The sequence below is a fragment of the Ptychodera flava genome, chromosome 14 (assembly GCF_041260155.1).
Source record: "Ptychodera flava strain L36383 chromosome 14, AS_Pfla_20210202, whole genome shotgun sequence".
In the NCBI taxonomy this organism is placed as follows: Eukaryota; Metazoa; Hemichordata; class Enteropneusta; family Ptychoderidae; genus Ptychodera; species Ptychodera flava.
In genome coordinates, this window is record NC_091941.1 from 29,922,610 (window position 1) to 29,933,004 (window position 10,395).

The following is a 10,395-nucleotide window of genomic DNA, read 5'->3' on the forward strand; positions in this document are numbered from 1 at the left end:
CAAGGCGAGCGGACCGGCCTCGCTCATCCAATCTTGCCGCATATGGCAAGCAATTGCGATAATGACGAATGCTTTATTTCCAAAAATCAGTAAATGACATGCTTTATCCATCCGTACTTCAGTGAGACACGTTCCCCAGTCAGTAAATGACAATGGGCCGGGTACCCCAGGCCTCCCACAAGTATCAGAGTGTTCACAGCCCCGTGGATAGCTGTGATATCGCAGCGGTACTCGTGGCGAACGCGATCGAGTCATTGGGGTCATCGCCACAGGGATGACCCCAAACCAATGACCCGAGCGCGTTCGACACGCCACAAGTACCGCTGCGATATCACAGCTACCCCGTGGATTGTTGTAGCGAAGCCAGCAGTTTTTCTCACAGAAACAAGTTGCATAATGTACTCAGTAAAACGTTGTCAGGTACATGTAACATGAAAACTGACTGAGGTCGAATACTAAGGCACCGGGATTGATTTGACCACAATCAACGACAAGAGGGTGTGAATTACTTGGGTCGAAACGGACAGGGGTCGAGGTGACCTGCTGCCCCGGTCCTCAACTGCAGGCCTGACGGCCTGGCTATGTTTACATAAGGCGTCCACATTTTAGAAAATCACTAAAAGTAGGCAGAAAGAAAGCCCCCATTACGTGAAAACGCTAGGGGTCGATAGGGGTCGGATGACAGTTTGACACATTTCGTACCATTAAGAGTCGAATGATACTACATTGACCGGGTTGACCATATGACTTTCATCAAAAAACGTCCGGGGAAAAGTGAATACATTTGATGTTTGACCAAACTTTACAAAGCATCAATTTTTCGATCAAAAAATTCACGCGTAGAACTAATGAAAATTCGTAAAAAAATACCACTGCCTTGTACATCAGGCACTAAAATGTCGTAGGCGTGAAAATGAGTTTATTAGAAAATACACAGTGGCTCTTAATATTAGTTTGAAAATTCCAGTTCTCCGTACTCCGTTGCTGTCTAGTTCCAGTGGGCATACTTGGCATTCCAGACATTCATTCCCTGCTGAGTGGAGCTACGTACGATCCTGAGTAAAGTAAGGGGAGAACCATTTGATTTCTGGGGGGGTATGGAGGAAAAGGGTATGGAAGCAAATTTTTTTTTCCTGTCAGAGTGACAGCAATTTTTTTTTTCTACTGTCAGACCTGCATCAATTTTTTTTTCAAATGGAGTAGCAGTGCAATTTTTTTTTTATTGGTCATCAAGTTTGTAATGCGTTGTAAAGGGAGCCGTCATTATTTACGGCCTGAAACTCCGAAATTTCGAGTGACCCCCCCCCCCCCCAACCATGATGAATTTGAGTAACCTCCCTCTCTAACTCTGAAATTTTGACTGATCCCCCACTTAGAAAAGTTTAATACCAATACATATAATTGTAAATTTACAAAATACAGCAACAGTAAAGACCTTTCAAATCCTGATGTACCCTGCTAGACTATCATCAGTTATCTCATGATGGTTCAAAAAAGGTGAACACATCAAAATGAAATTCAAAGTCACAATAAAATAAAGATATAAAAGATCACGCAGTATCTAATTATATAGTATATTGTTTAATTTGGATGGATATTATGACAGGGTTTTCACTAGGATATCTGACCGGGCAGAATTTGAAAGTACAGGGGGAGAACATGAGAGAGGCTTAGGGGAAAGTGTCACAGGGGCTTTCCCCTATCTTGCATGGAAATTTTTAAGATATTGATGTGTGCAATGGTGCAGTCTGGTGCAATCTGAGAGGTGTTTTTTAATTTTTTTACTAAGTGAAACTGTTAGAATACATCAAGGGGGAGAGCACGAGAGGAGGGTTCCCCCTCTCGTATTGGAAATTTTGAGAAACTGATGTGTTTAATGGTGCAATCTGAGAGGAGTTTCAGTTTATTTTGCACTCGGTAAAACTGTTTGAAAATGACATTGAACACTGATATTTTTTACATTTTTTGCATGATCAGTTTTTGAGTCACAATATTCAACAACCAAACAATGACAATACAATGTGTGAAAAACAGTTCTGTTTGCCAGAGACTGAAGACAAATGAATATACAGGAACAGAAAATCTGTGACCTTCTTGTGTCATTTCTCCAGCTGCCAGCTTCTAATGAAAAGCCTGAATATGGTATGTTTGCGATCCGGTGTTTGTGGTCAGAAAAACAAGGCTCACACATTGTATTTCATTATATTTGTTGTTCCTCAATTTTTCATTGTCAAGCTACATCTTTCTAACAAATTTATATTGAGAAAATAATATATTGGTTTAACACTAGTTTATTGACTCCTGTCTTGTGTTTTAAATTTTCACAATTTACAGAAGTCAAATAGTCCCCTTTAGATAGTGCCTATGCTATTGAGATATTGCAACAGAAATCCTGAATATGATTTCTTGGGTCAGAAAAGGGAAGGAAAACATTGAGTGTACTGAGGTGTAAAGTAGACCTATGTAGTGCATGCTTATATCATAAGTGCTGGGAAAAGAAACATAAGAATTGCTTGTGGTAAAACATTTGCGCCGCCTATGGCGGCGCGCCGGCAAAGAATACATGAGAATAAGGTTTCCAAATTTTGCTTATTTCTGGTGCATTGTGACAATTTTTTTTTCTCTTCTGTCTGTTATGACAATTTTTTTTTCTCAGGCCATGACAGGATCAATTTTTTTTCCTTCTCTCTCACCTGGTGACAAATTTTTTTCTCAAAATCCTCCATATCCCCCCCAGAAATCAAATGGTTCTCCCCTAAGCAGAGAGTTTAGAGAGCAGAGAGTTTAGCAGTAAAGCTGTTGCTTTAGTTCCAGTAAGCTGTTGCTGTAGTTCCTGTTGAATGCTGTATTTAACCATTAAAGAATATAAGCCGAATGGCAGAGAGCTGTAATACACGACTCCCAGTGTTTTATTGGCCTGGGTTGGGCCGTTAACCCCAGCAGAACTTCGCCGGCATGGCAGGTACCATTAAGTCAGAAACCCTTACGGGGCCTCTAAGCAGTGTAGTATTACTCAGGCCGGCCACCACTTTATCACTGTGTAAAGCCTGTACGAACCCGACTCACGACACAAAGGCAAGAAAGAGAAAAAGTGTCGCACATCTTTGTCATCGTCACTAGCCTTCGACGCCGCGAGGTACGTAGAGTCCGAGTAAGAAGTGTGAGCTCCCCGGTGTGGCACTTCCGGGCCTGCAGATCGTCGCGTCAGTGTGTGTATCTCAGAGAGAGTAGCAATGTGTGTGTTGTGTTTGTTGTGTGTGTGTGTGTGTGTGTAAGTGTGTGTGTGCGAGTGGATATACGCATGCGTACTTCGTTCCCCCTCATGTAAACTTTTCAGAGCAGTGTGTGTGTGTGCGAGTAGATATACGCATGCGTATTTCGTTCCCCCTCATGTAAACTTTTCCGAGTAGCAGTGTGTGTGTGTGTGTGAGTGTGTGTGTGTGCGAGTGGATATACGCATGCGTACTTCGTTCCCCTCATGTAAACTTTTCGATCCTGTATGTGTGTATATGTATGTATGTATGTATGTATGTATGTATGTATGTATGTATGTATGTATGTATGTATGTATGTATGTATGTATGTATGTATGTATGTATGTATGTATGTATGTATGTATGTATGTATGTATGTATGTATGTATGTGCGTGCGTGCGTGCGTGAGTGCATGCATGCATGCATGTATGTATGTATGTATGTATGTATGTATGTATGTATGTATGTATGTATGTATGTATGTATGTATGTATGCACGTACGTATGCACGTATGCACGTACGTATGCACGTATGTATGTGCGTGCGTGAGTGCATGTATGTATGTATGTATGTATGTATGTATGTATGTATGTATGTATGTATGTATGTATGTATGTATGTATGTATGCACGTACGTATGTATGTATGTATGCACGTACGTATGCACGTATGTATGTATGTGTCTGTCTTCATGTCTTGTGTGAATTGGTTCACATATATGTATGTTTTTTCACTCATATATGTATTTACTTATGTCTGTATTGATTTATTTATACTTATGCTATAGTAGTTTATTTTTATTGATAAATGCATGCAAATACACCCTTTTCGTATGAATATGTTCTTCTAATGTGTAAAATAATTATTTTACATTTGGCGCCTGGTAGCAGACTGTTGGCCATGTCTGAGTAAAGCACACGTTGTCCGAAATTGTTCGCACGCGCATGGTCAGTGTGGTAATCTGTATGTAATTTTACACCACAGACACTAGTCTCAACATAGGGATTGTTTACATACCCGTCTCCAGGGTGGAGGTGGGGGTAGAGGTATCTTGGTCAGTACATGTTTCTTCTCGCTATTGTTTATTTTATTTAACGTACCCTTGTTTGCTCTGTCGTATTTGGCAATCAAACGCATCGGATAATAAATGCAACACAGAGACTAAACTTCGCGTAAGAGATTGTCAACAGGTCAAAGGACAAATACATGACGCTTTAGAAAAACCTGTGTGAACATAAGACCAACAGACCAAAGGTTGTTAGCATAAATCTTCATTGGAAACACAAACGTATTAAAACGTATTAAAATATAATAGACAATAGCAAGAAGAAACCTGTGATGTGACCAAGACAGCCCACATTACCCCGTACCCCATATATATTTATATATATATAATATATATATATATATATATATATATATATATATATATATATATATATATATATATATATATATATATATATATATATATATATCGGTGCATTTATTGATTTTCTCACATTTCTGACTTTTCCCTTCAAAATATTTCATTGTAGCTGTCGCCTACGGTGTATTGGCTATTGCTCTGGCGTATGTGGCCTCGTACATGGAATCTTTGATAACGATGGGAAATACCATTTTTGGAACATCCGGAGGTCCCATTCTTGGAACCTTTCTCTTAGGGTTCTTCTGGAAAAGGACAACGGGATTGTAAGTACATAGGAATCGCGAATGCGTTGTATTTTGTAGTCGGAAAGAGATTTTGAAAACATGTTGGCGTCCTCATTCGATCAACAGTGTCCCCGTTACAAGCTTCACGTGCATTGCAGTGTTACATATTACGTTGTTCTTTGTTTGTACCTATGTTATAATACTCTTTATCCAATCATGAAGCAATCAGAAACAATAGCAACGAATCTAATGCCTTAAACTATCAATACGTGCAATTTTCTGTTACAAAGGCGGCACAAGGAATTGTGATATTCATGTATCCGTTATTTAATTTGTTTGCCTTATCCAACAATTTGCGAGGTGAACCCAGGTTATTCGTTCGTGTAGAAGACATCAACATAAATTTACTTAAACAAAAAGAAGGTGGAGCAAAATCTTCTATGACTACCGTGAACAGTGCTACTGGTTTTGACAATTAATGGATTATTTGTGTACATGTCACGTGCCGCAAATGTTAAACCATTCCATACTATACTATACTTTCCGACTGGGCTGTCAAATTAACATTGACTGAAATTCACACACAGCATCAAAGAGTTCAAGTATACGTTTTCCTATGACTTCTTCATCAAACAACAACACTTCATTATTTGACGAGGCATGATTCACATTGCAATTTCCCCAACAAACTTCAACAGAGCCGCAGTGTTCGGCGCCATCATAGGATTTGCAATGGGCTGCTGGGTAGCGGTGGGTGCAGTGATATACAGTGATAGGCTTGACGAAGTACTTCGGATATATTCGGTAAGTGGATTTAGCTTCGACCTGAATTAGGTTAAGGCATTCCCGCAATGTCAGTACCGTGAAAATGATCTCGATCCATCGGCAGTTGCCGATATTGACGGTAAATATATCTTAATCCACCGACTTTCAATGAACGGCACTGTGTTTCCGTCCAAATGCTTCAGATAACCATAATCCTCGTCTATGAGTCAATGACTAAAAATGTTCATAGGTGTTGCTCTGTCCAGATCATCATCATTAACTGTCGGATAACATTTATTTAACCTTTCTTACCGACAGATGTCGTTTCTCTGGTACGGGACTTTCAGCTGTGTTGTTACTGTGGTAGTGACTGTCTTGTTCAGTGAAATCCATCGATGTGTTTCTAAGTCAGAGCGGGAAAAATCAAAAGAGGTCGATGCAGCTCTTCTCGCAGGATGTCTGAGGTAATTGAGGAGTATATGATAAAAGCATGACCTGCTCCTTCTAAGCTCGAGGCATGCGCGCTAAACACAATGTGAGAAGTAATTCACAAACAAGTAATTAAAGCGTCTTTTTACGCAAAGATAACGACACGCCTCGGGCACGGATATATTTCTAATACTGTTCTGCTTATACGCTTGTTGTGCTTTCGGAGAAATTAAACCTCTCACAGTATAAGTTTTGTGAAATACAAAATTTTATTGTTCCCCCTTAGGTTATCACAAGGACGACTGCCATTTTGAATTTCAAATTTCGGTATATGTCAGGCATTTTATTCTCTAGTACTAAAATTTGTTTGATGACCTCCTCTTGATTTCATAAAAGAGTAGTTAAAAGTCTCCATCAGGAAAGTGTGAGAAAAACTTTGTTTTTCCGTTCGAGGCGCATACTACCTTAATAGCAATAGTGTACCGTGTATCCGGCAGGAGTGGTCTAGTATGAGCAGCTGCAGATTCAGTCTGCCATCATCTTCAGTAAACCCTATGTCCTTTCATAAATTTCTTTAAAGGCCGAAAGATTGGAAGTCAAAATACGTGACCGATAGCAAGGATGACGAAAGGAATGACAGCGACGATGCAGACGACGATGAAGAGCGCCACGATAAAGGATGCGTGAGCGTGTTTGAAAATTTTGCCTTTGACGATGACAACGACGACGGCGCAGAAGGCGGCACGGACACATACACGAACAACAGGCATCGCAATAACATACGGATAGATGCCACGAATGGAGACATTCTAATCCATTCCAAGGGGACAGAAGGACAAATCCTAAACGAGACTACGCAAACCTCCCACTTTTGAGTTTAGAATGCACTCTTTCCCTGGGGTTTGCAGATATTATTGGACAAATCCCTGTAGCGAAGACAATTGTGCGGCACGACACTTTCTGTGTTGTTTCTTTGATGTTTTTGCTGGATTTTTTTTCCTGGGTACAAGAATGGTTCTATGAAAGCCCATAAGGGACATTTTGAATAGCAAAATTAATAAAATAATCATCTCGAGAGAACGAGATAAGTTTTGAACAACTTCTTACACACCCTAATTTCTGATTGGTAATACCTAACATTCATTGGCAACACGGTTTGTCAATTTCGTTTCTCCTACTGAAATGTATGATGACTCTGTCAGTGAACGTAAATATTCACCTACTCACTATATCTCCACTTGCCATTTCTCTATCAACTTCGCCTGTGGCTTGACACAGCATCATCAAGAAAAGTGTGATATCGTAAGTGAGAATAAGCAGAGTTTGTATAAGTCTACTTTGGCGAAACATATCCAACTTTTAACTCGCAATAGAACCATATCATGCATTTTCATGATTATTATATGCTTTAACTGATGCAGTAACTGATAACCTGTGTAATGTGTCAGAAGACCTGAATTATCATATTTCATTTACATGAAATCCCTATTTTAACTAGAAAGACACAGCTCTACGAATTATACGCTCTTCGTTTTTAAATGCCTTGACCATATTACATTTTAAATGTATACAGTCTGCTTCCGGGGCAAAGGTTTAGGTTGCAAACTGCTGGCTTTGGTCACCTCAAAAAGACTTCAATTGTCACCTCAAACACCGTAGCAAGGTCACTTCAACCTTTTCACACTTTTCTTGTTTTATGACAATATAATTGACAAGTACCCATAATGGTCATCACATGGAAATTTCCGTCACTATTTAAGTTTGTTTTAAAGTTAAACATGATAACACCATGGAAATCCCGTTTTCGATTGTTCTCATTTAAGTTTTTACCAACAACTAATTAAAGGTGTGACGCTATCTCCTCGCACGATCTTGAACCAATCTTCACAAACCTTGGGCACGCGAGGGACGCTCTGACAAAAATGTTTACAAGGGAGGGCTTTACAATAACAGTTAACAGCCTAAAGAACCGGACAGAAATTACAGGGGGAAGGCCGGTGATTTTGGGGGTAGGTCGTTTGTTACAAACTCACACATGGGAAGGCCCGGGCACAGAATTTTATACATTATGATTAAAAATAATAAATTGTATATTCCAGCTATCACGAGATAATTATTTTTTATTTGCTATACAAAATGTTCCTTAGTTTCTCGTGCGCACGAGAAAGTATATCTTGCTCACGAGAAACTATCTCGTGCTCACACAAAATTGTCTTGTGCTCACGAGAAAATTTCTCCTGAGTACAAAACACTTCCTCGTGCTCAGGAGAAATGACCTGGTGCTCACAAGAAACTATCTCGCACTCACGAAATAATTTTACATGCATTTGATTTATAAAATGTCCCTTACGGGCTTTGTTTGTGTCCTGATATAAACATCAAATTTGAAATTTTATTTGCATCAGTCATTCTAATTCAGAGTCTCTACGATACTGCGCGAAGATTGATGGAGACTATCATGAGAAACTTTAAACGTTTCAATATTGTGAGGTGACTCTGCATTTCCGTAAAGGGGGTCAAAAAATAAGCTTACCGAATGAACGCTGACACCATCCTTCATTCTCAACAAACTAATATTAAAAGGCAGTGTTTTGGACATATGACAAAAAAGTTAGAAGTATGTAACGTAAGTATCATTGTTGCTATGGAAAATCATTCTTTCCGTGGATTTTTTATCAGCCAACTGACAGCCTTTACGGCTTGGATGGCAAGCTTAGTAGAGCAAAGCTCGTCGTTTCAAGACATTTGACACAGAAATGCACACACTGAAAAAAAATTATTTGTAAAATAGCTGTGACTCTATCGCATACACCAGACTTACAGCTAGGCAGTTATGAAGCTACCGGGACCGCGTCGCTGTGCTTGAATTTCAGACAATTGTAGCAGTATACCGTATCTGCCGCTAATCAGAGCTCAGACGGACCACAGTCAAGCAAATGATGATATCAAGTGCAGCGTTTTAATTAGTTTTGATCATAGCTAGCTCCGTATAAAGTGTAAGCCTAAAAAAACGTCTGCAAAACAAAGTCCATCGTCAGTAACAGATACACCCAACACAGTTGGACTTATGAGTGCGCCCGAGATGACCTGCAGTACGCAAGAATGCGGGACAACAGGTTCCGTCTTGGGGACATTGTTCCAAGGGCGCGTCCTGGGCGGCAATACTTTACATTTATATATATATATATATATATATATATATATATATATATATATATATATATATATATATATATAACATATATATATATATATATAGATAGATATATATATATATATATATATATATGTATGTATGTATATATGTATATATGTATGTATGTATGTAAGATTGTATGTATGTATGTATGTATGTATGTATGTATGTATGTATGTATGTATGTATGTATGTATGTATGTATGTATGTATGTATGTATATCGATTTGTTTAAGAATGTACTAACTTTTTGGCAACGCCAAAAGTCCGAAAAAGAATGAAATTTGATAATACTTGTCACAAATATGAAATTTGATAATACTTGTCACAAATATATAGATCGCAAAATGACTCTAAATGGTATTTACAGACTGTATATTTAATAGTACTTGTGTCGCGCTCGTATTTAGGGGAATTACGAGTAGAGGTACCAGTCTGGATCGTAATGCTTTCAGTAACTGAAGCTGACACACCAAGATGTAGATTATAACACAACCTTGTACTTTATTGCAAGATGGCGACTGTGTCGTTCACCCTCAAAGGTCTGATCTCAAGTCTTCTAGTCTAAGCTGTCTACAAAGTTAAATACATCTCAAGACTTACATAATCACAAAAGTTTTCAGGTGGTAATTTTCCCGCCAGTCTTTGATTGTTTCTTTAGATTAAATAAGATCACACCATGGAATATCCCGTTCTCGATTGTTCTCATTGAAATCTTAACAATAATTAATTAAACTATCACACTATCTCTAATCTGCTTCTCGTGCGATCTGAGTCAATGACCTTCACACGCCTTGGCCACGTGAGGGACGCTTCAAGATAAAATGTCTACAGGGAGGGGCGTTACACTTGAAAGCAGTTCGAAAAATAAGGCTACGAATTTCTGTAGTTAGTGAATTTTTTCAATAAAAAATATACGTCCGTAAATGCTTCACTAAATATGTTTAAACTTGCTGAATAAATTTGACTTACAACTACTCTAGGAATATTTCACTTGAAAGATATTACAAATCAAAGTCCTATATATTGTATCATCTTTGTCGAAATCGACGCTGTTACACAATGAAAAGAAAGCAAAAAGCCATCGATATTAATT

At 38.7% G+C, this 10,395-nt stretch overlaps 1 protein-coding gene across 1 annotated transcript in view; it reads left to right on the forward strand.

The window, feature by feature from the left end:
* The window catches only part of LOC139150105 (sodium-coupled monocarboxylate transporter 1-like), a 53,396-nt gene extending 45,166 nt beyond the window's left edge, over positions 1-8,230 (forward strand). The window contains exons 14-15 of the mRNA XM_070722275.1: positions 5,993-6,138; positions 6,684-8,230. Of these exons, the coding sequence (XP_070578376.1) occupies positions 5,993-6,138; positions 6,684-6,978 (441 nt within the window). The 3' untranslated portion in view covers positions 6,979-8,230. The remainder of the gene's footprint in view (positions 1-5,992; positions 6,139-6,683) is intronic.
* The last annotated feature ends 2,165 nt before the right edge of the window (positions 8,231-10,395 follow it).